At 42.8% G+C, this 27,112-nt stretch overlaps 1 protein-coding gene and 1 long non-coding RNA gene across 4 annotated transcripts in view; one reads left to right on the top strand and one right to left on the bottom strand.

Annotated features, from left to right (window-relative positions):
- Nucleotides 1-21,948, bottom strand: part of LOC129046481 (uncharacterized) — a 44,030-nt gene extending 22,082 nt beyond the window's left edge. The window contains exon 1 of the long non-coding RNA XR_010411119.1: nt 21,643-21,948. This is a non-coding gene — a long non-coding RNA (uncharacterized LOC129046481). The remainder of the gene's footprint in view (nt 1-21,642) is intronic.
- A 218-nt stretch (nt 21,949-22,166) lies between these two features.
- Nucleotides 22,167-27,112, top strand: part of UBE4B (ubiquitination factor E4B) — a 123,819-nt gene continuing 118,873 nt past the window's right edge. The window contains exon 1 of one of the 3 annotated variants that reach the window (XM_045898733.3): nt 22,167-22,889. In XM_045898733.3, coding sequence (XP_045754689.1) covers nt 22,866-22,889 — 24 coding nt within the window. In that variant the 5' untranslated portion in view covers nt 22,167-22,865. The remainder of the gene's footprint in view (nt 22,890-27,112) is intronic. The other 2 variants (XM_054513148.2, XM_045898735.3) reach the window with 2 other exon arrangements.

The raw sequence follows: 27,112 nt of genomic DNA, 5'->3' as shown, positions 1-27,112 counted from the left end.
GACATCGAGTTACAGAAAGGGTAAGTGATTTCCTAGGAGGGTCATGAAGTGGGTTAGTGATAGAGCTGAGAGTAGAACCATAGGCTTTAACCTCTATACGAAACATCTTCTGGATTGGTTTAATGTTCTCGTAATGGCAGTCGGTATTAATGTCCTTTGATGTAGGTGATCCGATCTTTCCACTGTAGACACTAGGAATCCACAAGATTGGATAAGAGTCAGGCAAGACTCACATTCAGAAGTGAGCGTCTCAGCTAAGTACGCATATCTTTGGTAGTGAAAGATGGGTCTAAGTGGGGAAGGGTATGGTGTATGAAGAAAGGCTGAGAAGTGCTATTCACTAAAAGGAAAGTTGAAAAACTAGGCAATAATAATAAAACACTTCTATAATGCTTACTATGGGTCAAGCAATTTTCCAAGTACTTTACAGAGATCAACTCATTTAATTTTCACATATATGAAATAGCTACTGTTCTTACTCCCATTTTATAGATGGGCAATTTATTTATTTATTTTTAAAGATTTTATTTATTTGAGAGAGAGAGAATGAGAGAGAGAGAGCATGAGAGGGAAGAGGATGAGAGGGAGAAGCAGACTCCCCGCTGATCAGGAAGCCCAATGCGGAACTCGATCCTGGGACTCCAGGATCATGACCTGAGCTGAAGGCAGTCGCTCAACCGACTGAGCCACCCAGGCGCCCTATAGATGGGCAATTTAGACCCTGGGTATTGCGATTTTATAAGAAATATATATCTGGTCATTCAGATGACCAAAATAGATTTCTTATATATATTCGGTCTTCATTCACAGTTCTGGCTCACAGCTCCCCAAACCTAAGTGTTGAGTGTGATAAATGTGTCTTTTGTTGCATTAATGAAGGTGACGTTTGGATCTCACCCAAAGTGGAAGGCTGGTTACCAGGGTGGCCAACCATGTGACAGGAGGGCTGGAAATTTCAGTCCCAGCCCCCGACCTCCAGGGAGGGGAGAGAGACTGGAGGTTGAATCAGTCAAGTCAATCCTGACTATGCAATGAAGCCTCCATGAAAACACAAAAGGACTGGGTTTGGAGAACTCTTGGGTTGGTGAACACATGGAGAGTAGGAAGGATGGTGCTCTGGGGGCCGGGGTGGGGCATGGAAGCTGTGTGCCCTTTCCAAAGACCTCGCCCTGTGCATCTCTTCATCCGGCTGTTGATTTGTATCCTTTATGATATCCTTTAATAAACTGCTAAACATGCTTCCCTGAGCTCTGTGAGTTTCTCTGGTAAATTAGAGGAACCCGAGGAGGTGATTGTTGGAATGTCCTATCTGTAGCTGGTTGAGTCAGAGGCACAGGCAGCAGCCTGGGGCTTGCAACTGGCATCTGAAGTGTTGGGGCAAGGGTGTGGGGCTGGGGGGGCAGTCTTGAAGGACTGAACCCTTAACCTGTGGAATCTGATGCTCTCTCTGGCAAATGGTGTCAGAACGGATTTGAATTGTCAGACACCCTACTGATGTCTGAGAAGTGCTTGGGTCGTGTGTGTGGGAACACCTCCTCCCACATCAGAATTGGGTCCGGGACCCCCCCAAAAAAACCATGAATTGTCTTACGTTAAGAAACTTGCTCAAGGTCACAGTAAAATGGGGAAGTGAGTTTGAAATCAGGTAATCTGGTTCCAGAGTATGTATTTGTAGTCCCATGCTGAACATACATAATATGTCCCATGTCATGAATCATTTTATCTTGGATAAACCCTGGTGCTTCATAAAATGTTGCACCTTTGTTCCTCATATATGTTTCTCCTCTTACTTCTGCTGTTTGGGCCATCAGAACACCAGGTAACTATTTCTATAGAGAAAACTTTTCTTTCTTTCTTTTCTTTTAAGTAGGTTCCACGCCCAACATGGGGCTTGAACTCACCACCCTGAGATCAAGAGTTGCATGCTCTACCGACTGAGCCCGCTGGGTGCCCTCAGAAAACTTTCATGTCTTCATTCCTTCAATATACCGTGTCTACTACATGTGCTCATGTGTGCTGGTTGTTTGGAGCATTTAACGTTTCTAGTGAGTTCTGCTTTGCAGATTCCAAAGCTCCCTACATACAGCAGTCTTATCCCCTTATTCCAGGTCACTGCTCCCAAATTCAGAGGTGTGGGTTTTGACTGTAGAAGCAAGGTGAGGAAAGAACTTGACAACAAGGAAGCTGAAAACACAACTCCCCCATCTTTGGATACTGTGAGTTACATGTTCTTTCTCAAGGCTTCACATGGCAGCTTCACCCCATCATCTCCCAGACTAGGGCATGACCTCCAGGTAAAAATGTGCTAGAATCTGGTTTGTTTGTTTTAAGATTTATTTACCTGAGAGAGAGAGAGAGAGAAAGAGAGAGCACGAGTGGGGGGAGGGGCATAAGGAGAAAGAGAACCCACAAGCATACTCCCCGCTGAGCCTGGAGCCTGACGCAGGGCTTGATCTCACGATGCTGAGATCATGACCTGAGCCGAAACCAAGAGTGGGCCTCTTAATTGACTGAACCACTCAGGCGCCCCTAGATTCTGTTTTTGATCTGCCAACCATGTAGGTCAAATCAATAACATGGTTAAGGTCACTATTATAGATGTCCATTATACCTCAATAAGGCTGAAGTTAAAAAAAAAAAAAAAAAAGCCTGTCCCCCAAAGTAGTCCTGGTTCAGAAATGTATGAGCTCAGTGCTTCTGCTGTTCATAAAGAAACTTCACAGACTTTGACTCTGTCTAGGTCTCTCGTGTTTTGGCTCTGAGAAGCACTGATCAAAGATCTTTCTATGAAATCATTACCAGATGTTGGCCCCTTCAGACAACTAGCTGGACAGGCCCATCTTTAGCAAAGGAATGTCTCCTAGCAGGCACCTCCATTATCTATCCCTTCTGAATGCACTTAAAAGAAAAACAAAAAAGAAATAAACAAAAAAACAAAGGAAGAGAAGATGGGAGAAGGAGGAAAAACAGCATTTCAATTTTACTGGTAATAAAAATGTAATTTCTTGGAATGTGACTTGTGTTTTTGAACATTTTAATGGCTTTATTGAATTATAATTTACACACCATAAAATCCACCCATTATAAGTGTACAGTTTGATAATTTTTAATAAATTTATACAGTTGTGCAACCATTCCCACATACCCTGACATTCCAGAGAACATCCATCACTCCAGAAAGTTCCTTCCAGCTTGTTTGCCGACTATTGTTATTTTATAACCTTTTTGTTTGGAGTCTCAGACAGTGAACTCAGTGAATATACTTATAATGGATGCTTTTTATATTCACTTTGTTTCTGCCCAGGGCAAGAATCCCTACTTTATTTCCCCTGAGATCTTTTGTAGGATACTATTTCCCCTAATTTTCTCACCCTCCCTTCATTTGAAAGGTTTTTAATTCTCCACAGATGACAGGTTTACTTTTAATATTTACTCGGTGTGCTCTTAGCATTTAATTATATCTTTGGGGTGCAACACTTTGGGCCCTTTGCAAAATAGTCTTCTAATCAATAACAACAAACCAGCTTTTGGTTGTGTGTGAAAAGAACAGCTATATTCCCAGTCCCATTCATGCTATGAAAATGTTTTCTGCAAATGTAAGAATCACCAGTCATGAAATTACAGGATAACCTTTTTTTTTTTTTTCATGAAGACATGTAGATTTATCTCACCACTTTGAAAAGTGCTTATCTTAATATTGAGACTGGCAGGGCAGATTCTGGTGTTGGCAGCCCCTAGAACAATGAGTGCTGACAGAGGGCATTGAGCCCCAAGCCTTAGACTGAGCCCTGTACCTTGTTATTCCTGAATCTGGTGGACATTGTGGTTGCCTCCCTAATATCCATTTTGTCCTTTTCCCATTTTGTTCCAGCCACAGGCTTAGAATGGGATTGGCCACCCAGGTCTGAGAGAGGGCTGTGATTGGTTTGATCGTGGTTGGCATTTCCCACATCCCTAGTGATTGGTTCAGGGTTGGGTAACGGGAGCATAGTTGACCCATTCAGAGTGAAGGATTTTTATTTATTGTTGGCAGGAAGAAATTTCATTCTCCCTCTATTCCCCATTCCCTGCTTCCCACTTTTTCTTCAAGTCAGGTGGGTCAATAAAGTCCTTTAGTATCTAACACGGTTTGAGTTGGACTTGCTACTTGCTTCGTAAGGAGTCCTTGTGGACATGCCTTACAGTAACATTGTAAGTATTATTATCCAAATTTCATAGATTAAAAAATTGAAGATTGGAGAAGCTTAATTTGCCTAAAATTTGCTTAAAGTCGACATGATTCTAGGGCCCACATAATTTACTATTGTGCTTTAGTAGTTCTCCCGACTTGTGTAAGTACTCCTGTTTTCTGCACATTGAATGATGCTGGATAGCATTACCAGATTGAACAAACAAGATATATATATTCCCAATATTAAATATATAACTTGGGGTGCAAGCACATGAATATAAATAAACTAAGAAACTTTCTATTCAAGCACATGAATATAAATAAACTAAGAAAAATATGAGAAATTGCCAGGAAAAAAAAAATTCCATTATAATGAAGACACTGTTGTTTTCAAGTCAAGAAAAAAGGGATGCATATGCTTAGGTGTGCCAGGATACAAAACCAAAAATATTCACGACAACATTGTTTAAAACTGCCAAAATCTGGAAAGAATAAGATGGGCTCTTTTCCACCCCGGCTGCCTAAGGATAGCCTGCCATCATGAATGATGCAGTCAGTGTCTGGATGGAAGTTCATGACCAACCACTACTTCAGCAGAAACAATCCTTCATCCTGCGAAAGTGAGGTACATAAAAGAAATTCGGGGGAAGCTAGCCAAAACGTACAAGACCACACCAGATGTCATCTTTGTATTTGGATTCAGCACCCATTTTGATGTGTTGCAGGACAGCTGGCCTCAGCATAATTTATAATTTCTTGGATTAGAGAAAACAATAAAATGAACCCAACCCTGATTTGCAAGACATGGGCTGTATGAGAAGAAAAAATCTCAAGGAAATGGTGAACTTTTACACTAAAACAGAAGGAGGAAAGTCAGGGGCATTGAAAAGGCCAATGTTGGCGCTTGCAACAAGCAGGAACAATTCTGCAACCATTGCACCGTGTTTCACAGAGCAGATTAACAAGCTGAAAAAATGTAAAAAGAGTAAAATGGATGAATAAGTTGTGGCATACAATTCGTGCAATGGAATATTTTACAGCAATAAACATGCATAGACTATGCAAGCCAAATAAAATAACATAGATGAATCTTATAATGTTGAACAACAAAGAGGTTATAGAAAAAGACTATAGAATAATTTCATTTATAAACACTTCAAAAATGGGCAAAACATATAGTATATTGTTTGGGGATGCACACATCAATGGTAAAATTATGAAGAAAAGCAAGGAAATAATCACTATGGGAGTTAGGATGGTGACCCTCTAGATACAAGGGACAGGGTTGTGAAGGTAAGTGGGTGACTATGGTCTGGCAACACTATTTCTTTGACAAAGGTGGTGAATATACAGGTTTTACTCTATGATAACTTTTGTGCACACTTCTGTATGTGTTATATTTCATGATGAAAGGGGTTTTTTTTGTTTTTGTTTTTGTTTCCCCCAAAGGAAAGGATATCCTTAGAGAAACAGGTAAGAATTAAAAATCTTCCTGTGGGGGCACCTGGGTGACTCAGTCATTAAGCGTCTGCCTTCGGCTCAGGTCATGATCCCGGGGTCCTGGGATCAAGCCCCACGTCAGGCTCCCTGCTCGGCGGGGAGCCTGCTTCTCCCTCTCCCTCACTTGTGTTCCCTTTCTCACTGTGTCTCTCTCTGTCAAATAAATAAATAAAATCTTAAGGAAAAAAAAAATCTTCCTGTGAGGGGCGCCTGGGTGGTTCAGTCGGTTAAGTGTCTGCCTTTGGCTCAGGGCATGATCCCTCTCCTCCCCACCTGTGCTCCCTCTCACTATCTCTGTCTCTCTCTCTTAAATAAATAAAATCTTGAAAAAAAATCTTCCTGTGATTATTTGCTATTTTACTGTTGGTACAAATTTTCAGAAACAAAGACACAATCTCTGTGATGAAGTCCAGTTGAACAGAAACATACCAGAATATCATTTGGAAACCTGTTTCTCAGAATAGTGCAAACTAGAACTGCATTCTGGAACCTCATTTTAAATATGTTGTCAATGTCAGCTATACTTAAAAAAAAAAAAAAAAGGAAAAATATATGTCAGCTAGAGATATAAGAAAACAGGTACTAAATATACCAATGGACAGCAATGTTCAAATAACATAGGTTCATTTTTAAGTTTTTTATAGCTCTTTATACATACATAAAACTTATAAAAACTTGGGATTTTTTTTAGTGGGGGGAGGGGCAAAAGAAGAGGGAGAGAATCTCAAGCAGACTCTGTGCTGAGCATGGAGCCTGATGTAGAGCTCAATCTCACAGCCCGGAGATCATGACCTGAGCCAAAACCAAGAGTTGGACGCTTAACTGACTGAGCCACCCAGGCGCCCCAGGAGAGAGAGACTCTTAAGCAGCCTTTACACCCAGTGTGGAGCCTGACACAGGGCTCAATCTCACAACCCTGAGATCATAACCAGAGCCCAAATCAAGAATTGGATGCTCAGGGCACCTGGGATGCTCAGTTGTTAAGCATCTGCCTTCAGCTCAGGTCATGATCCCAGGGTCCTGGGATTGAGTCCCACGTCGGGCTCCTTGCTCAGTGGGAGCCTGCTTCGTCCTCTCCCACTCCCCCTGCTTGTGTTCCCTCTCTCCTGTCTCTCTCTATATATATCAAATAATAAATAAAATCTTAAAAAAAAAAAAGAACTGGATGCTCAACTGACTGAGCCACCCAGGTACTTCAAAACTTGCGATTTTTATGTGGTTGCATAAAAATAGAAATGTGTCTTATGTTTTACAGTTTACAGGGTTGACTTACTGTCTTCTAAACAGTTCTATCACCTTATATTCTTTTTTTTTTTTTTAAGATTTTATTTATTTATTTGACAGAGAGAGACACAGCGAGAGAGGGAACATAAGCAGGGGAGTGGGAGAAGGAGAAGCAGGCTTCCCGCGGAGCAGGGAGCCCGATGCGGGGCTCGATCCCAGGACCCTGGGATCATGACCTGAGCTGAAGGCAGACGCTTAACGACTGAGCCACCCAGGCGCCCCTATCACCTTATATTCTTATACACAGACACACTACGCTGGAAGCTGGGGATGGCGGGAATATGCTCTTTGTCCTTTTGCTCACATTCAACTTATAACCTTCTAAAACAGAACAAATTGTATTTTTTGGGTGGTTTTCTAAATTCAGTGTACAACTTCTTCCTGCCTCTTTCGGATCTGCTGTGATGTCAGCTAAGTCACATTTGAAGCTACCAGAAATATTTAGAGAGAAGGAGGGGAGAGAGGCAATTAGTACTTTTGTTTGTTTGTTTGTGATAATAGGTACTTCTCTTCTCTCCCCAAACCCCTCAAATCTGATGTGATTAATTTACTCTCACGTGAGGTGGTGACCTTCCACCTTGTCCCTTTCTTACGCTAGCTGACACATTTAGCAATCTTTTTTAAGCGAAAAGAGAGAGGAAGGTAGGTGACTTATGAAAATATAGCAAGAGGTAGAGTTTCCTTCAGATAACATTTTTCTTTTTACTTAATAAGGAAATAAAGGTATCGAGTTGGTGAATGGGTTCACCTGATTAAAAAAACATTCAAACTTATTTTTATTAAAATGCAGCTACTCATTAGGTTTTAAAAATTCAATAAAACTCTTCTAATATTAAATTTTAAATATAATATTAATGGGGAAAATGTTATCAAAAAGAGGTGGAATCAGTCCATTTGGCTGTAAAATGAAAGTGGGGTTGGGGCACCTGGGCGGCTCAGTCAGTTAAGTGCCTTCAGCTCAGGTCATGATCTCAGGGTCCTGGGATGGAGCCCCATGTGGGCTCTCTGCTCAGTGGGGAGTCTGCTTTTTCCTCTCCCTTGCTCGTCCTCCACTCATGCTCTCTCTCTCTCTTGCTCATGCTCTCAAATAAATAAATAAAATCTTAAAAAAAAAAAAAGAAGAAGAAAGTGGGGTCAAAATGTTCCTGCTTCTCAGGAGATTATAAAAAATGAATCATTATGTTTTAAAATGTGGGGACATAGTAATACAAGTTGAGATCATTGTAAGGAAGGCTGATGGGTAGATTTCCTTCAGAATCCCTGCCTGCTTCAGTGAGTCGGAGCTCCGTCCCCCAAACGGGAAGGAATAATCTCTTTTTCTTTTGGATTCTTTTAGTGCTTTCCTTGAATTTCTTTTATGGCACTTACTACGTTCTACCGTGTGTTATAGTTCTGTAGGTATTTTCTTTCTCTCCCTGACTGTAAGTATCTTATGGGCCAGGTAAGACCTGGGGTGTCCTGATTCTCCAGTTCATCTTTGTGTCTTGCCCAATGCTTAGCCCGGTTAGTGGTTACTGGACAGGAGAATAGATGAGAGACTGAGTCAGTGGCATTCCCCACCTCCCCCGGCTTTGGCAACCACATCTGCTGAGTGTATCAAACAACCCCAGACATTAGGCATGGTCGTGTAATCCCATGGAGATCAGATCCTGCGCCAGGCAAGAGGAATTCTGAATCCTAAACCCAAGTGAGAGTCAGAATAGACAGATTTAAAACAGTTAATGTTTAGAGGTGTTAACTCAATCACAGGCACTACCTGTGATTATAGCCAGAAAAGACACAGAGCTACCAACAAGACCTCATAAACAGGAGGCAGCCCTTGGCAGGCATGCTGCAGCATTTTATGCAAGAAGAAAGTGAAACATCTAGAAAAGTGCTAACACCAAGTCAGCAGCAATAGCAAACAAGATGTAGTACTTCAAGGCTTTGTGTAAGAAAAACAATTACTATTATTTTCCTTTCAAGAGGAACTAGCCTTTTCCAATTTATAGGATAAGGATATGCGTCTTGGGAGGTGAAGAATTCAAAGACACCAATAGTGCACAGAATCTAACAGTGCTCCTGTTTTCTCTCTACTTTTTCCTAAATCTTCATATTTTCCCCCCTCTACTAATAATTCTCATTAACATACAAGATATGTGATTATTTCTCCCAATCTTAAAAACAAAATACATTTACCCACTTCTTGCTAAGGTCCCATTTCTCTGCTCTCTTTTGCCCAAAACTTCTTTTTTTTTTTTTTAAAGATTTTATTTATTTATTTGAGAGAGAGAGAATGAGAGACAGAGAGCACGAGAGGGGAGAGGGTCAGAGGGAGAAGCAGACCCCCTGCTGAGCAGGGAGCCCGACGTGGGACTCGATCCCGGGACTCCAGGATCATGACCTGAGCTGAAGGCAGTCGCTTAACCAACTGAGCCACCCAGGCGCCCTTGCCCAAAACTTCTTGAGAGAGTTGTCTATCCTTGTTTTATTATTATTATTATTTATTATTATTATTATTATTTTTAGGTAGGCTCTACGCCCAACATGGGGCTTGAACTCACAACCCTGAGATCAAGAGTCACATTGTATTCTACCAACTAAGCCAGCCAGGTGCCCCCCCACATTGTTTCTTTTTTAAAATTTTATTTAAATTCAATTAATTAGCATATAGCATTAATGAGGTAGAGTTTAGTGTAGAGGTAGAGTTTAGTGATTCATCAGTTGCATATAACACCCAGTGCTCATTACATCATGTGCCCTCCTTAATGCCTATCACCCAGTTACCTCATCCCCACTTCCCCTCCAGCAACCCTCAGTTTGTTTCCTATAGTTAAGAGTCTCTTAGCGTTTGCCTCCCTCTCTGATTTTGTCTAATTTTATTTTTCCCTCCCTTCCCCTATAATCCACTGTTTTGTTTCTTAAATTCCACATATGAATGAAATCATATGATATTTCTTTCCCTGATTGACTGATTTTGCTTAGCATTAATAATACCCTCTAGTTGGGACGGCTGGGTGGCTCAGTCAGTTAAGCATTTGCCTTCGGCTCAGGTCACGATCCCAGGGTCCTGGGATCGAGTCCCACACTGGGCTCCTTGCTCAGCGGGGAGCCTGCTTCTCCCTCTCCCTCTGCCCCTCCCCTGCTTGTGCTCTCTCTCTCTCTGACAAATAAATAAATAAAATCTTTAAAAAAAATACCCTCTAGTTCCATCAACATTGTTGCAAATGGTAAGATTTCATTTTTTGATGGCTGAGTAATATTCCATTGTATATATAGACCACATCTTCTTTATCCATTCATCTGTTGATGGACATCTGGGCTCTTTGCATAGTTTGGCTATTGTGGACATTGCTGCTATAAACATTGGGGTGCAGGTGTCCCTTTGGATCACTACATTTGTATCTTTACAGTGCAATCGCTGGGTCATAGGGTAGCTCTATTTTTTAACTTTTTGAGGAACCTCCATACTGTTTTCCAGAGTAGCTTTACCAGCTTGCATTCCCATCAGCAGTGTAAGAGAGTTCCCCTTTCTCCAAATCCTCGCCAACATTTGTTGTTTCCTGACTTGTTAATTTTATCCATTCTGACAGGTGTGAGGTGGTATCTCATTGTGGTTTTGATCTGTATTTCCCTGCTGCTGAGTGATGTTGAACATTTTTTCATGTGTCTATTGGCCATTTGTATGTCTTCTTTAGAGAAATGTCTGTTCACATCTTCTGCCCATTTCTTGACTGGATTATTTGTTTTTTGGGTGTTGAGTTTGATAAGTTCTTTGTACATCTTGGATACTGACCCTTTATCTGATAAGACATTTGCAAATATCTGCTCCCATTCTGTCGGTTGTCTTTCGGTTTTGTTGACTGTTTCCTTTGCTGTGCAAAAGCTTTTTATCTTGATGAGGTCCCAATAGTTCATTTTTGCTTTTGTTTCCCTTGCCTTTGGAGACGTGTCTAGCAAGAAGTTGCTGTGACCGAGGTCAAAGAGGTTGCCGCCTGTGTTCTCCTCTAGGATTTTGATGGATTCCTGTCTCACATTTAGGTCTTTCATCCATTTCGAGTTTATTTTTGTGTATGGAATAAGAGAATGGTCCAGTTTCATTCTTCTACTTGTGGCTGTCCAATTTTCCCAACACCATTTGTTGAAGAGACTTTTTCCGATTAGATATTCTTTCCTGCTTTGTTGAAGATTAGTTGACCATAGAGTTGAGGGTCCATTTTGGGTTTCCTATTCTGTTCCATTGATCTATGTGTCTGTTTTTGTGCCAGAACCGTATTGTCTTGATGATTACAGCTTTGTAGTAGAGATTGAAGTCCAGAATTGTGATGCCACCAGCTTTGGTTTTCTTTTTCAGCTTTCCTCTGGCTACAAGGGTTTTTCTGGTTCCAAACAAATTTTAGGATTATTCGTTCCAGCTCTGTGAAAAATGTTGATGGTATTTTGATAGGGATTGCATTGAATGTATAGATTGCTCTAGGTAGCATAGACATTTTAACAATATTTGTTCTTCCAAACTGTGAGCATAGAATGTTTTTCCATTTCTTTGTGTCTTCCTCAATTTCTTTCATAAGTGTTCCATAGTTTTCAGAGTACAGATCCTTTACCTCTTTGGTTAGGTTTATTCCTACGTATCTTATGGTTTCTGGTGCAATTGTAAACGGGATAAATTCCAATTTCTCTTTCTTCTGTCTCATTGTTAGTGTATAGAAATGCAACTGATTTCTGTGTGTCCTCACATTCTTTCTTAAGCACACTCCAATCAGGTTCCTGCCCTGTCATTCCACCAAAGCTGCTTTGAAGGTCACCAAAGAACTGCTTGTTGCTAAATTCACTGGACAATCTCTGTCTTCATCTCACGGGATCTATCAGCAGCATTTGAAACACGGGATCATCCTTCTTTCTTTAAATACTTTGCTCACTGAACTTAACAGATACAAAGTCCCCTGGTTTTCCTCCTAGTCCAGGCCAGTCCTTGGCAGTCTCCTTTGCTGCATCCTTAACCACTCTTTGCTTCTTAATGTTGGAGGCCCCAGGGCTCAGAAAGAGACTTCCTCTCTTGCTGTAATCACCCCTGTGGTGATTTCATCCCATTTCATGACTTTAAATTTCATCTATGCACCAAAGATGATCAGCTGATGTCTCTGGTGTGGACCTCTTTCCCAAATTCCAGGTCTATTACATCCAACTATTTACTTGACATCCTTACTTCACATTCTCGTACATATCCTAGATTTAGTATGTCCAAAACTGAACCCATTATCTTCTCCTCAATTCTACTCCACCTATAATCCTCCCCATTTCAATGAATGGCAACATCATCCTACTACTCACAGTTGCAGTCATCCTTGACCTCTCTCTCTCCTTTTTCATTTTCACATCTACTTCCAAATTCTGTTGGCTCTTCCTTCAAAATATATCCAGAATCCAACCACTTCTCCCTACCTTCATCACTGCCACCTTGATTCGAGTCCCGGCATCTCTTACCTGGACCATTCCTCTCGCCTGGATCATTGCGCCTTTTGCATAACTGGTCTCCGTGTTCCTCTTGCTCCCCTCCTATTTTCCACCTGGCAGAGTGATCCTTTTAAAACCTAAGGGGATCAGGTCACTCCTCTGTTCAAAACTTGCCAGCAGCTCCCATGTTAGCATCAAAAGCCACCAATATCACCTTCTACTTGCCCTAACACTCATTCTGCTTTGGCCATACTGGCCCTGCCAGGCCTATTCCTGACTCAGGGCCTTCTGTTCCCTCTGCTCTGAATGCTCTCCCGCTGGTACCCACTTGGCTCACTTCTTCACTCCCTTCAAGTCCTTCTTCAAATGTTACTTACTCAGTCAGACCTTCTCTGACTACACTACTTAAAATGGAAACACCGAGCTTCAGCATTATTCCCCTTTTTGGATTTATTTTAATCTAGAACACTTATCACCCTTTAATATACCACACAATTTTTAAAAATATAGTATACAATTTATTTTCTTAACTTATTGTCTGTCTCCCCACTGTAGGATGTAAGCTCCACAAGGAGAGGAATTTTTTTGTTTTGTTTTGTTTTGTTTTCCCACTGCTACACCTCTGTACCTTGTCAGTGCTCAATAAATACTTGTTGAAGAGTCATGCTCTTTTCTAGGTACTGGAATTTTATTTTATTTATTTATTTATTTATTTATTTTTTAAAGATTTTATTTCTTTATTCATTAGAGACAGAGAGAGAGGCAGAGGGAGAAGCAGGCTCCCAAGGAGCGGGAGGCCCGATGTGGGACTCGATCCCAGGACCCTGGGATCATGACCTGAGCCGAAGGCAGACGCTTAACCATCTGAGCCACCCAGGCGCCCGGTACTGGAATTTTAGCAATAAACAAGGCAGGGCAGGTCTCTGACCTCAAAGGATTTACATTCTCTTGGTGGAGGATAGTGCGGGGAGGAGGGAAGGCTATCAAATAAGTAAACAAGCAAATGAAATTATTTCAGATTTTGACTGAGTGCCATGAAAGAACAGGGGATATAATAAAGGAATGATGGAGAAAAGAAGGTGACTTAGGAGAGGGTGGTCAGGAGGGCTCACTCACTCATCCTTAGAATGTAAGCCCCATGAGTACTCAGACGTTGCCTATCTTGTTTAGAGTGCCTATCTTGTTTAGAGCGATGGGATTTTCCAGGGTGGGGATGGAGCTTCTCAATTTGGAACCTGTTGAGAAACAGGACCCAGGAGATGGAAAAGTAGAGAATTTTTTTTTCATTTTTCATTTTTATTTTTTTTATTATTATGTTATGTTAATCACCATACATTACATCATTAGTTTTTGATGTAGTGTTCCATGATTCATTGTTTGCATATAACACCCAGTGCTCCATGCAGAACGTGCCCTCCTTAATACCCATCACCAGGCTAACCCATCCCCCCCGAAAAGTAGAGATTTTTAAAATCATCTTTATTAGGAGCCACGGATGGCTCAGTTGGTTAAGCGTCTAACTTGTGATTTCTGTTTAGGTCTTGATCTCAGGGTCATGAGTTCAAACCCTGCAATGGGCTCCACGCCCAGTGTGGAGCCTACTTAAAAAAATTATCATTATTACTAATAAGATAAGGTCAAACTTTACCCCTAAATAAGAAACACTAATGTTAAATGAGTCGGCGGGGGCAGCTGGACAACCATAGGCTTCCCAAGAGGGACAGAGCCTGCCCCAGTTTGCTTATTTCCTCAAGGAGAGCAGACCTTGCAGGCGGGCAAGCACTAGGGCATCAGAGAGAAAAGCCACGTGGCACTGAGTCTAGCATGCGCAGTTCCTACTCCAAATTCAACAAGCAGCTAACTTCTTCTTCCTGCCCTGGGGAAGAGTGAGGTGGGTTGATAGTGTGCAGCTGGAATGGACATTCAAATTCTGTCTTCCAAGGAAACATAAGGAAGATAAGTGTTTCCTGCTAGCATGCTGTGGTAGCAGGGAGACTCAGATTCCCTGCTGAGGGGAGGGAGGTGGACTTAGGACCCCAGCTCTTGCCCTCTGGATCCACCACAGTGTTTGTGAGAGGCCAAGCTCCCCCTGGGCTGATCCTACTTACAGGGTGCAATGCTAATTCAGGCCCATTCCTGCAAGAGGTGGGATTTTTCCAATGGGCAACTTTGACCCATCAGCTTGGCCAAACACTTTCTCGGAACTGCTCTGCAGAGACTTTCTACTTGATGCTACTTCCTTTCTGATGAGGGAGCAGAAGGCTAGCTGAAGACAAAGCAGAGGCTGACACCCTGCAACCTCCCCCCACCCTCCACTCCTGGGACATGTGTGACATTCTTCCAGGGTTGTACCAACTATCTTTTTTTTTTTAAGATTTTTTATTTTTTATTTATTTGACAGAGAGAGACACAGCGAGACAGGGAACACAAGCAGGGGGAGAGGGAGAGGGAGAAGCAGGCCCCCCGCGGAGCAGGGAGCCCAATGCGGGGCTCGATCCCAGGACCCTGGGATCACGACCTGAGCCGAAGGCAGACGCTCAACAACTGAGCCACCCAGGAGCCCCTGTACCAACTATGTTAACGTTAATACCTTGCTAGAGGGGAAAACAACCTTATCTTGACAATGACAAGACCTCTAATATCTTGTAGGTATCTTGTAGGTTGGTCCTCTTTAGCATATGAAAGTTCTTTTGAAACCTCCCTTTTCCTTACTTACCCCAACTCCTGAGTATATAATCACCACTCCTGGAGATCCCAGTGCCACATCTCTTTCAGCCCACGGGGTCCTGTCCCCTTGCTTTAATAAACCATTTTGCACCAAAAATGTCTCAAGAATTCTTGCTTGGTCATGGGCTCCAGACCTCACCCCACCAAACCTCACCTATATTCCAAAACCCTATCACTTTCTTCTCCCCTTTCCATGGTAGCTGACCTGTATGCGGTCTGAAAATCTAAACCTAAATCTTCCGTCTCCTCACCTTCTCTTTTACCCCTTATCCTTCACATGCATTTTCCCCAATAAATCTCTTAACACGTCTATTTCTATCTGGGTGTCTGCTTCTTGGAGGAGCCACACAAACGTGGATGTTGTATGCTCAGCACCTAGAACAGGGCCTAAGATGCAAGGTGCTCAATAAATATTTGTTAAATGAATTAATGCACAAATGAGGAGGTGACATTTGAGCTAAGACCTGAAGAATGAGAAGAAACCAGCCATGCAAAAAGCCAGGGGAAGAGTTTTTCAGGCAAACAAGATGTCAAGTACAAAGGCCTCTAGGAAAGAAAGAGCTTGTCTTATTGAAGAGCCAAAGCCAGTGGGGTTGAAACACAGGAGAAGGGGAGTGTGGTATAAGATGAGGCAAGCGAAGCATAGGTGGCTAAATGCCATAGGATCTTCCAGGTCATAAGGAGCTTGGGTTTTATTCAATGAACAATGGGAATCACTGAGGGATTTTGAATGAGTGAACAGCATGATTTATGATTTAAGGTCACACTGCTTTCTGAAGTGTAGGTTGAAAAGGGACATGAGCAAAACAGGACCAGGGAAATAGCCAGACAAGACATGATGGTAGCTTGGATTATGGGGTCGCAGGTGAGTTGGAGAGAAGAGAATGGTTAAGTTTCTGAATATCTGCAGTACAACCAACTCTAATTTGCTGATAGACTGCGTGAGGGGAAGGAGTCAAGGATGATGCCAAGGGTTTGGGCTTGGGCCCCTGGATGGCTAATGATGACATTTGCTCTGGGGGAGGAGGAGAGGACAGATTTGCAGAGACCATCTATTATGCAGCCCAATACAAGTAACAGTTATGCAGCTGGACATGTAACTGGAATTCAGGGAAGAGATTTTGGCTACTTGGCACCCAGCATACGTACATGCTCTTTAGAGCCATGGGCCCAAGACTTAGGGAAGGGGTGTCAACAGAGAGGAGAGGGCTCAACACTGACCCTGTGGCTCTACAACATTCATTCATTCATTCATTTATTATGCCTTTGGGGGTTTTTGTTTTGTTCTTTAGATTTTAAGCAATCTCTACACCCAATGTGGGGCTCCAACTTACAACCCCAAGATTAAGAGTCATATGCTCTACTGACTGAGTCAGCCAGGCGCCCCTCTACAATATTTAAAAGGCTGGGTGGAGGAGGCAGCAAATGAACCTGAGGAAGAGCTTCCAGTGGAAAACCAGTGTGTGGCCTCATGGAAGACAATATAGGGGAAAGGGTTTCCTAAGTGCTCAACTGTGCTGGATGCTGTTGTCAAGGCCAGTAAGTATCGGACACAGAGCTGGAACTGATCTTGGCCTAATGGAGGTCGTTGGTGACTCTGACAAGAGAATTTTCTCAGAACGGTATAGGAGTAAGGGAATAAAAAAGATGTCTCTTTTGAGAGGTTTTGCTGTCAAGGAGGCAAAGAAAGAAGGCATAGTTTGAAGGAGATGTAGAGTCAAGATAGGTTTTTTGTTTTTGTTTATTTTGAGAGAGAGAGAGAGAGAGTGTGCAAGTGGTAGGGAGGGGCAGAGGGAGGGAGAGAGAAAATCCCAAGCAGGCTCCTGCAACCAAAGCAGAGCTTGATCTCATGACCCCGACCCTAAGATCATGACCTGAGGCAAAACAAGAGTGCCCAACCAACAGCGCTGGCCAGGTGCCCCTACTGTATTCTTATGATAAAGTGAACTAGAGAAATGAGGTTATTAAGAAAATCTTGAGGAAGAGAAAATACACTTACAGTGCTTTCATTGAAAAAAATCTCCGTATAAGTGGATCTGCACAGTTTGAACCCTTGTTGTTCAAAGGTCAGCTGTACTTCGGGAGGTAATTAGCATTAGATAAGTTCATAAAGGTGAAGCATTCATGAATGAGATTAGTGCCCTTATAAGAGTCACTAGAGAGCTTGTTTCCTCCTTCTGCTCTCAGTCACATAAGGACACAGTAAGTCAGCAGTCTGCGCCGACCCGACCACGTTGGTACCCTGACCTTGGATTTCCAGCCTCCAGAACTGAGAAATACATTTCTGTTGTTTCTAAGCCACCCAGTCTATGGTGTCCCATTACAGCAGCCCAAACTAGCTCAGACAATATTAAATGATTAAACATGCCTTGTAAAAGTCAATGTGTTGTATCAAAAGTGTAAGAGACAAGAGAAAAAATAGATAAACTGGACTCTATCAAAATAAAAACTTTTGTGCTACAAATGACACCATCAAGAAAGTGAAAAGACCACCCACAGAATGGGAAAACATATTTACAAATTGCGATCAGACCTATAGGTACAGAGAACGGACTGGCCAGAGGGGGATGGGCCAAGTGGGTGAAGAGGAGTCAGAGATACAGGCCTCCAGCTATGGAGTGAATAAGTCACAGGAACAATAGGTACAGCACTGGGAATACAGTCGGTGGTACTGTAATGGTATTGTGCGGTGACAGACGGCAGTGGTGAGCACAGCATCATGTACAAAGCAGGTGAATCACTGCGTTGTATACCTGAAATTAACATACCACTGTGTCAACTGTACTCAAAAAAGACTTGCAAATTGCACATCTGATAAGGGACTGGCGCCTAGAATATATAAAGAACTCTGACAACTGAAAACAATAAAAAGACAAGTAACTCAACTAAAAAGTGAACACTATTTGGCCAAAGAAGATAGACAAATAGTTACTTTTTTTTTTAAAAAGATTTTATTTATTTATTTGAGAGAGAGAATGAAAGAGAGAGAGCACAAGAGGGGGGAGGGTCAGAGGGAGAAGCAGACTCCCTGCTGAGGAGGGAGCCCGATGCGGGACTCAATCCTGGGACTCCAGGATCATGACCTGAGCCGAAGGCAGTCGCTTAACCAACTGAGCCACCCAGGCACCCCTAGACAAATGGTTACTAAACACAGGAAAAGATGCTCAATTTCATTAGCCCTTAGAGAAATGAAAAGCAGAACCACAATGAGATACCAGTTCACACCTACTAGTGTGGCTGTAATAAAAAAGACAGACAGTAACAAGTGCGGGAGAGGAGGTAGATAAATGGGAACCTCATACATCGCTGGTGGAAATGAAAAATGGTGCAGCTGCTGTGCAAAGCAGTTTGTCAGTTGCTCAAACAGCTAAACATCTATGGGGCACCTGGCTGGCTCAGTCAGTAGAGCATGCAACTCGATCTGGGGATCGTGAGTTCCAGCACGTTGGGTGTAAAGATTACTTAAAAATAAAATCTAAAAATAAAAGCTAAATACATAACCCAGCAATTCTCATTCTAGATATATACCCAAAAGAAATGAAAACATGTCTACACAGAAAACCTGTACATGAATGTTTATAGCAGCATCGTTCATAATAGCCCGAAGGTGCAAACGACTCAAATGTCCATTAATTGATGAATGGATAAGCAAAATGTGATATATCTATTCAGTGAATATTATTTGGCATTAAGGAAGTACTGATATATGCTACAACATGGGTGAACCTTGAAAGCATATGCTAAGTGAAAGCAGCTAGACATAAAAGGCTGCATAGAGTAGGATTCCATTGATGTGAAATGTCCAGAATAGGAAAATTCATAGAAAACAGAAGGCCTGGGTGGCTCAGTCAGTTAAGCGTCTGCCTTCGGCTCAATCCTGGGATCGAGCCCGGCTCCCTGCTCCGTGGGGAGCCTGCTTCTCCCTCGCCCTGCCTCTCCCCCTGCTTGTGCTCTCTGTCAAATAAATAAATAAAATCTTAAAAGAAAAGAAAAGAAACAGAAGGCAGATTGCTGGTTGTCCAGGGAGGAGAGGGGAGAATAGGAAGTGACTGCTAATAGGTATGTAGTCTTTTTTGGGGGGTGATGAAATTGTTCTAGAATTAGTGATGGTCGAACAACTGTGAATATACTGACCTTTGTATACTTTAAATGAGTGGATTGTATGGTATGTGAATTATATTACAATAAGGATGTTTAAAAAAAGAAGTGAGAAGTGAACATATTAACATCAATGTCACCAGGAGTCCAAATTCTGGCTTATACAGAATTCCTTTCCTGGAGAGCAGATAATATGCAAAGCCAGCAGTGGTCTCATTTTACTCACAAATTCCTTGCATATCTAGCTGTCATGTTACTATTCTAAGCAAGTACCAAAGGGGGGGAAAAAAAGAAATTCTTTTAATTCTGCAATACAATCTTTAAGATTATGGTTTAGTAAATCATCCAATACAGTATATTCTTCAGTAGGTGGCAAAATCTAGAATTTCATGATACTGCTATGTTGACCACTCAATTTAGATTTCTATATTACAAAATATTTGTATTCTTCAGAGAACAGATTGGTGATCGCCATTGTGGGGTAGAAGTGGACCAAATGGGTAAGGTGGTCAAAAGGTACAAACCTCCGGGCACCTGGGTGGCTCAGTTGGTTAAACGACTGCCTTCAGCTCAGGTCATGATCCTGGAGTCCTGGGTTCGAGTCCCGCATCGGGCTCCCTGCTCGGCAGGGAGTCTGCTTCTCCCTCTGACCCTAACCCCTCTCATGTGCTTTCTCTCATTCTCTCTCTCTCAAATAAATAAATAAAATCTTAAAAAAAAAAAAGGTACAAACCTCCAGTTATAAGTCCTGGGATGTAATGTACAGCATGGGGACCACAGTCAACAATACTGTATTATAGATTTGCTATATATATACAAGATGTTAACTAAACAATTTTGGTAATCATTTTGCATTATATATATACACACATATCAAATCATTACTTTGTAATGCAAATCGAAACTACAACAAGGGGTACCTGGGTGGCTCAATCGTTAAGCGTCTGCCTTTGGCTCGGGTCATGATCCCAGGGTCCTGGGACTGAGCCCCGAGTCAGGCTCCCTGCTCCGCGGGAAGCCTGCTTCTCCCTCTCCCACTCCCCCTGCTTGTGTTCCTTCTCTCGCTGTGTGTGTCTCTGTCAAATAAATAAAGTCTTAAAGAAAAAAATAATAAACTACAATGAGATATCATCTCACACCTGTCAGAATGGCTAAAATCTACAACACAAAGAAACAACAGGTGTGAGTGAGGATGTGGAGAAAGGGGAACCCTCTTGCACTGCTGGTGGGAATGCAAGCTGGTGCAGCCACTGGAAAACAGCATGGAGGTTCCACAAAATGTTAAAAATAGAACTACCATATGATCCAGCAATTGCACTACTAGGTATTTACCCAAAGAATACAAAAATACTAATTCAAAGGGATACATGATGTTTATAGCAGCATTATCTACAATGGCCAAATTATGGAAACAGCTCAAGTGTCCATCCACTGATGAATGGATAAAGAGGTGGCATGCACACATACAACGGACTAGTACTCAGCCATGAAAAAGCCATAAAAAAAGAATGGTCTTGCCATTTGCAATAACATGTTTGGAGCTAGACAGTATTATGTTAAGCGAAATAAGTGGGTCAGAGAAACAAATACCATATAATTTCACTCATATGTTGAATTTAAGAAACAAAACAGATGAGCAAATGTTAAAAAAAAAAAAAAAAGGCAAACCTAGAACCAGACCCTTCACTATGGAAAACAACTGGATGGTTATCAGAGGAGAGGTAGGTGAAGTGGGGGGGGTAATGGGTGAAATAGGTGATGGGGATGAAGGAGTGCACTTGCTGTGATGAGCACCGGGTGTTACATGTTAGTGTTGAATCACTATATTGTACACCCGAAACTAATATTACACTGTATATTAAGCAATTGGAATTTATGTATTTATTTTTTTACTAACTGGAATTTAAATAAAAACTTAAAAAAAAAAAAACCCCAAACCCCACGAATCTTTATGCTGTATATCTAAAACGAATAGGACGTGGGTGCCTGGGTGGCTCAGTTGGTTGGGCGACTGCCTTCGGCTCAGGTCATGATCCTGGAGTCCCTGGATCGAGTCCCGCATCGGGCTCCCTGCTCATCGGGGAGCCTGCTTCTCCCTCTGACCCTCCCCCCTCTCATGTGCTCTCTCTCTCTCTCAAATAAATAAATAAAATCTTTAAAAAAAATAAAAAAATAAAACGAATAGGACGTTATACGTCAATTATATCTCAATTTAAAAAAACTGTATTCTTAAGCAGGTGAAGATGGCTTCTTATCATTGACTCCAAAAGCCTTTCTTGTATATGTGCAGACACTTCAACATTTTCTAGGTCTCCCAATCATTTATACCTTCAAATTTTACCATCACTCTGGAACACGTTTAAAAAAAAAAAAAAAAGCCAAAGCAAGAACTCTCTAAAAGGCTAAAGTCAAATAAAATGAAGTCGTACTTGTCTTAGTTTTCTTCCAGATGGGCTTTCTCTGTGGAGGTGAAGTGTCCAAGGGTTTTTCGGAATGTGAGCGGTCAACGCGTTAGAGAACGTTGGCCCCAGAAAGGTCTTCTCTTTCCCTTTACTTGGTCTGCATCGTGGAGTCGCTAGAAAGCAAGCGCCTGGAAACCACGCAGGCGCTGCGCGATCGCAGCGCAGGCCCGCATACCCTCCTCGCCCAGCTTCCCGCCCCTCCAGGCTCTCCCCGGAGCCTACCTGGCCGCGCCCGCCGCGCCCGCCGCCCCCGGGCCGTCGCCATGGCACCGCGCCGCCCCGCCCCCTGCGCGCCGTCCGCCCGCAGCCCCGCTCGCCCCGCTCGCCCCTCCCCCGCCCGGCGCGGCTGCGGGGGAGGGGGTGGGGCGTGGGGGGAGGAGACGCAGGCGAGAGGAAATCGGCGGCGCGACGCCCGCGGCCCATTGGCTACCTCGTCCTGGGGCCAGGAGCCCCGCCTCTCTGGCGGGGTCACGTGATCCCTTTCAAAGATGGCCGCCCTGTTGTTTTGATGAATAATACTTGGTGGGGCGAGGGGGTAAGAGTAGGGGTGGAGGGGTAGGAGGATTTACTCTTACATCCGGAGCACCGCGAGTCCCGTCCTCCCCCTCCCCCCTGCCCGGGCTCCGGCGTGGAGGCGGGGCGTGGCCGGCCTGCTTTGGGAGGGGAGGGGCTTCCCTCTTCAGTGCTGGGCTCTGCCTCGGCGGCTCTGGGGTCGCCTTACCTCGGGGCATCCACTCTGCAGTCGAACAGTTCCCGCCTGGGGCAAAGGGTAGGAAAGAGAGCAGGATCTGCGGGAGGAAGCGCACCTGCCGCGCCACTACCACGAAGACCCAGCAGGCTCGGGGCACGAGACGAGCTGGAGACCCGAGTCCCTGGTCTGGGTAACCTGGGAAGCAGAGGGCAATAGTGGCGCCTTAAGATAACCCTGTAGGGCAGCAGCAGTGGCGGCCAAAGGAGGCTGCTCGGGGCACAAGCAGCTGTAGGAGTCTCTGGGGCGATTGGAGTGACCGACGCCAAGGCGGTTCAGTGCCTCTCGTGTTCTTATTTTTTAACCTCTGACTATGCAATTCTGAAACCTCCCCCATTCGGGGGACCAGACAGCCCGATAGACACCTTCCATTCTCCTCCCGCCCTGGTCTCAAGAACAGAAGGATCTCTCCCTAACGCCTTTCACCATTAAGAGGAAAGCGATGGAGGAGCTGAGCGCTGACGAGGTGAGGAGGTTGGGGGACACCTTGGGAGATTAGTTGGCAACTCTTTGGCGCTTTGGACAGGGATGGTATTGCGCCAGTGGTGCCTGGCCTTTGGGTTTGGGGAAGGAATGGAGATGACATTTTCCCAGAATAAAATGAGTCCCTGAGAGGGTCTCCAGTTGTATTCTCCTGTATTACTTGCCTTCTTTCTTCGTTCTGAACTCCATTGGCTTCTTTTCGAGTCTTGTAGGGTCTGAAGAAGAGGAAAGCCTACTGAGGCGTTCATTCTTTTCCTCGGGGTGTTTAAGCAAGAAGGGCTAGATTTACATCAAGTTAAATGTGTGTGTGTGTGTGTGCGTGCACGCGCGCCTTACTGCAGAGATTTAAAGAATAATTTTGGGTGGAATTAGAATGTATGGGTGTATGTTTTTTAAAAGGCAGTATTTGAAATCCCAAGTATGTGTGGCTGTTGCCTTGAATAAGTTGATTAAACATGCGTTTGTGTTTGGGGGTGGCCTACAGACAGATTCTTTGATACTCAACAGAATATGTATCTTCTCAAAAGCCTAGTGAATTCCAGTTAAATTCTGTAATGTAACAAGTACTAATGACCCCTGGCATACTTCTCTCATTCATCCTTTTTCTAGTTTTAGGCCCTTTCAACTTGTCTTTTGCTGTAGCAGACACTGAACAGGAAGCAAATGGTAGCAAATGACTTTGTAAACTCCCCGTTATTATTTCTGAAAGGAGTTTTACAGATCTCTTTCTTGATGTTTTAAAGATTATTTAATAAGGTTGTCATAAAAACAGTGGCAATTAAGGTACAAGGAATTTTCTGTGATTCTACTCACTTTTCCCTGCCTTTTTACAAATGAGGAGCTACCCTTTCAGGACCCCTGCTGGCCTCCCTCTCATCAGTCTACCTCCTCATTTCTTTCACTAGTTCATATAAAACTTCCCTACAGTACTATGAAAGTAGTCATCCATCAGGTTGGCTAAGTACATGCTTCCGTTTCAGCTAGAGTAGTCAGTATATTTACTTAGGGACTAAAATTCTCCAGGGATGGGGCTTGCAAGTGGTGAGTTCAGATGTCAGGTGGGAAGGGAAACAAATAATTTTTGTGGGTTGTGATGCTTGGCTATTTGGAGAGTCAGGATTGCTCATTCTGGGGTACTTTTTTTTTCTCAAATACATCAGGAATGTAATCTAACTAAAATTAGAAGAATATTGAATGGTTTCTTTCATTCCGGTAGGAACTCTCAAGAGATGATGCCCTTAAAGGCACTTTGTTTTAGGTAATTTTTAAAAATCTGCTCTCCCTTTCTTAACAGTAACTCAAATGGGTAAATTAAGGCAAAGAGTTGATGTTTTTTAGTAGTCCTTTGTTTCCAGAAATTACTTTTTTTCTTAACGTTCTCTAAGTTGCTGCTGGTTTAGAGTTTTTACATACTTGGTGTTTCACTGAGAAATTGTCAAATAAAGCATAGAGACCATTGGAAGATACTGCATAATCTACACTGCACTTTAACCAGTCTTTGAGGAAGTTGTAACTTTTTTGTGACCGTATAGGAACAAATGTAATCGTTGTGGAGGAGATCAGAAAAACATTTTTCAAGGTCAACCGAATATTGAAATAAATGTGAAAAATTAAATTCACTAATGTTAGATCAACATAAAATTACGTTCGACAATTAGGTGACCTGAACGAAGAGGAACAGTTCAGTAACTGGTAATTCGGTCTCAGCAGAACCTAGAACAAATTAATGGGTTGTTTTGTTTTGTTTTGTTTTAATCAATTTCCTTAATTCTGGGAGTAAGTGAACAGTTATCAACAAAGCCATTTCCAGAGCTTTTGCCTTTGTATTGTTACTTGCTTGGTGGAAACTGTGTCACAGATATGGTAGGTGGTATTCATTTGGTTAGAAAATAAGACATTTTTCTTGCTGAAAATTCAAACATAACATCTCAGTGTGAAAACAGGCAAGACAGTGATCTTTCCATCTAAATTAGGCAATTAGGTAAGGCAGAGTTGTATATTCGGACAAAATGAAAATGTCTGAGAATACAGTCCCTACAAAATAGAGGTTGCTATAACCAGACTGGTAGCTTTAGAAGATTTTAGATTATGGGTCCCTCTCATAGATCACCTGAAATTCTTACACTTTTCTTCTCTTGTGTAGTTCTTTTTTTTTTTTTTTTTAAGATTTTATTTATTTATTTGACAGAGAGAGACACAGCGAGAGAGGGAACACAAGCAGGGGGAGTGGGAGAGGGAGAAGCGGGCTTCCCGCTGAGCAGGGAGCCCAAGGCGGGGCTCGATCCCAGAACCCCGGGATCATGACCTGAGCCGAAGGCAGACGCTTAATGACTGAGCCACCCAGGTGCCCCTAGAGTAGTTCTTTAAGTGCCTTATTGTTTGTTATTTATGTGGCACATTACAGTGAGTTCATTGCTCTATGGAGCAGATCCATGACTAAGTTCATTCTCTTCAGGAACCTACATTCCAAGGCTCATTATGTACATTACATTCAGTCTGTAGCCTACTCATGTGTTGTTCTTCCTATACCAAAATGATGCTATGAGTAGGGCAGGACAGGTATTTTAAACTGTTTTTCAACTGTGGTGATGAAATTGCATTGAAATGATTTGCTTTTTCCTCTTCTTTCTTTTTTTTTTTGGCTTAATCTTCTTTATGACCTAGTTCATCTTCAAGATGGCTGGCTGGGATAGTTAGGGTGTGGTCAAGGTTTTAGAAGAGTGGTAAGTCTTCCTTCTCAAACGCAGAATATGTGACCTTGCACTTTTTAGCAGTGTTCTCTAAGTGGAAAGGGACCGACATTTATTAACAGCCTTAGAAACCAGCTCCGTGCCAGGCACTTTACAACCATTGTCTCATTAAATACAACAGTGCGATCAAGAAGGTCCTTAAATTTTCCTTGTTTTATAGATGAGGCAACTGAGATTTAGGTTAACTGACTTGTCCATAGTGATCTGGCTTAGAAGTGGCAGAGTTGGAATTCAAACCCAAAGTGCCTGATCTAAAAACTCTTTTTACTACATTTTACTGCTTAACACCTGACAGTAAATTCACTGTAACTTCCATATACATATCCTACTAACATGCTTGATCTACATAGCTTTTCTGTAGGAATGTTGTTTCTCATGAATGCATTCATGATATGATCGAGTTTATAGTCTTTTTGGTACTAACCCTTCATCAGGCCTCTCCAAAATTGTTCACTCCACAAACATTTTTTTTTTTTTTTTAAAGATGCTAGGTCTCTCCAGCTATGTGTTAGTTAGGTTAGGAGAAAGTCCTTTTTCTTAAAGAAATTGTAATTTAACTGGGGGGTGGGGGTAGAGATAGATACAGGTAGGAGGTCCAACAATTTCAATCCAGGGCTAAGTGCTGTTGTGGAGGGATGCACAAGACATTAAGAAAAACAAGAAGGGACCCCTGATGGGGCAGTGCTGTAGTGAAGACTTTCAAGAAAAAGTGATGCTGCATGCTGAGCAGTAGTTGCCAGGCGACAGGCTCTTGGAAGTGGCTGTGAGACTGGGGAGCCCAGGAAAAAGTAAGAATGAGGGCCCAGAGGCAGGATTTTGCTAGGGGAGTGCCTGCAGGTAGGCAGGCACCAGATCTTGGAGGGTCTCAGAAGTACTTAGGAGTTTGAACTTTGTCAGTTAAGACTGTAAGAAGCCTTTGAGGAATGTGAAGGGGTTAGAAAGATGACTGGCAAGGTGTAAAAGTGGGTTGGAAGATGGTGGCTGCAGGCCGGGAGACAGATTAGGAGGCTCGTGTTGCTCTCTAGCAGCGAGGCAGTGGAGTCGAAGGAAGGCATTGGCGGTGGGGATGGAGGAGGGCAGACACCAGAAATATTGAGGATCTAAGTTAACCCACTTCTAACAATCAGATTGATGTAAAGGAGGCGGGGGTGGGAGAGGAGAGAAAAAGATGATTCCTTGGTTTCTAGCTTGAGAGAAGGAGGATGAGGAATTCCAGACAAGGAACAAGCAGATTTTTGGATCATTGAAAGATGAGCCAACATAGACACCCCCACCTCTGGCCTTTCTACTCCGACTTCTCCATCTCTTTGACCTTTTCTTTCTTTGTAACAGGCCTCAGAACCTAAGCTCACTCTTTTCCCAGTAGGTAATTGCTGCCACACTATAACTAGGATTCTTTCTCAAGCCTGGTAGGGAAGTGGGATGTAGCCTCCCACTTCGTTCTTCACCCTTTCTG

The sequence above is a fragment of the Mirounga angustirostris genome, unplaced genomic scaffold, assembly GCF_029215605.1.
Source record: "Mirounga angustirostris isolate CCGP_5_RB_7025 unplaced genomic scaffold, mMirAng1.0.hap1 SCAF_4, whole genome shotgun sequence".
In the NCBI taxonomy this organism is placed as follows: domain Eukaryota; kingdom Metazoa; phylum Chordata; class Mammalia; order Carnivora; family Phocidae; genus Mirounga; species Mirounga angustirostris.
This window is presented reverse-complemented; position numbering and strand designations above follow the sequence as displayed.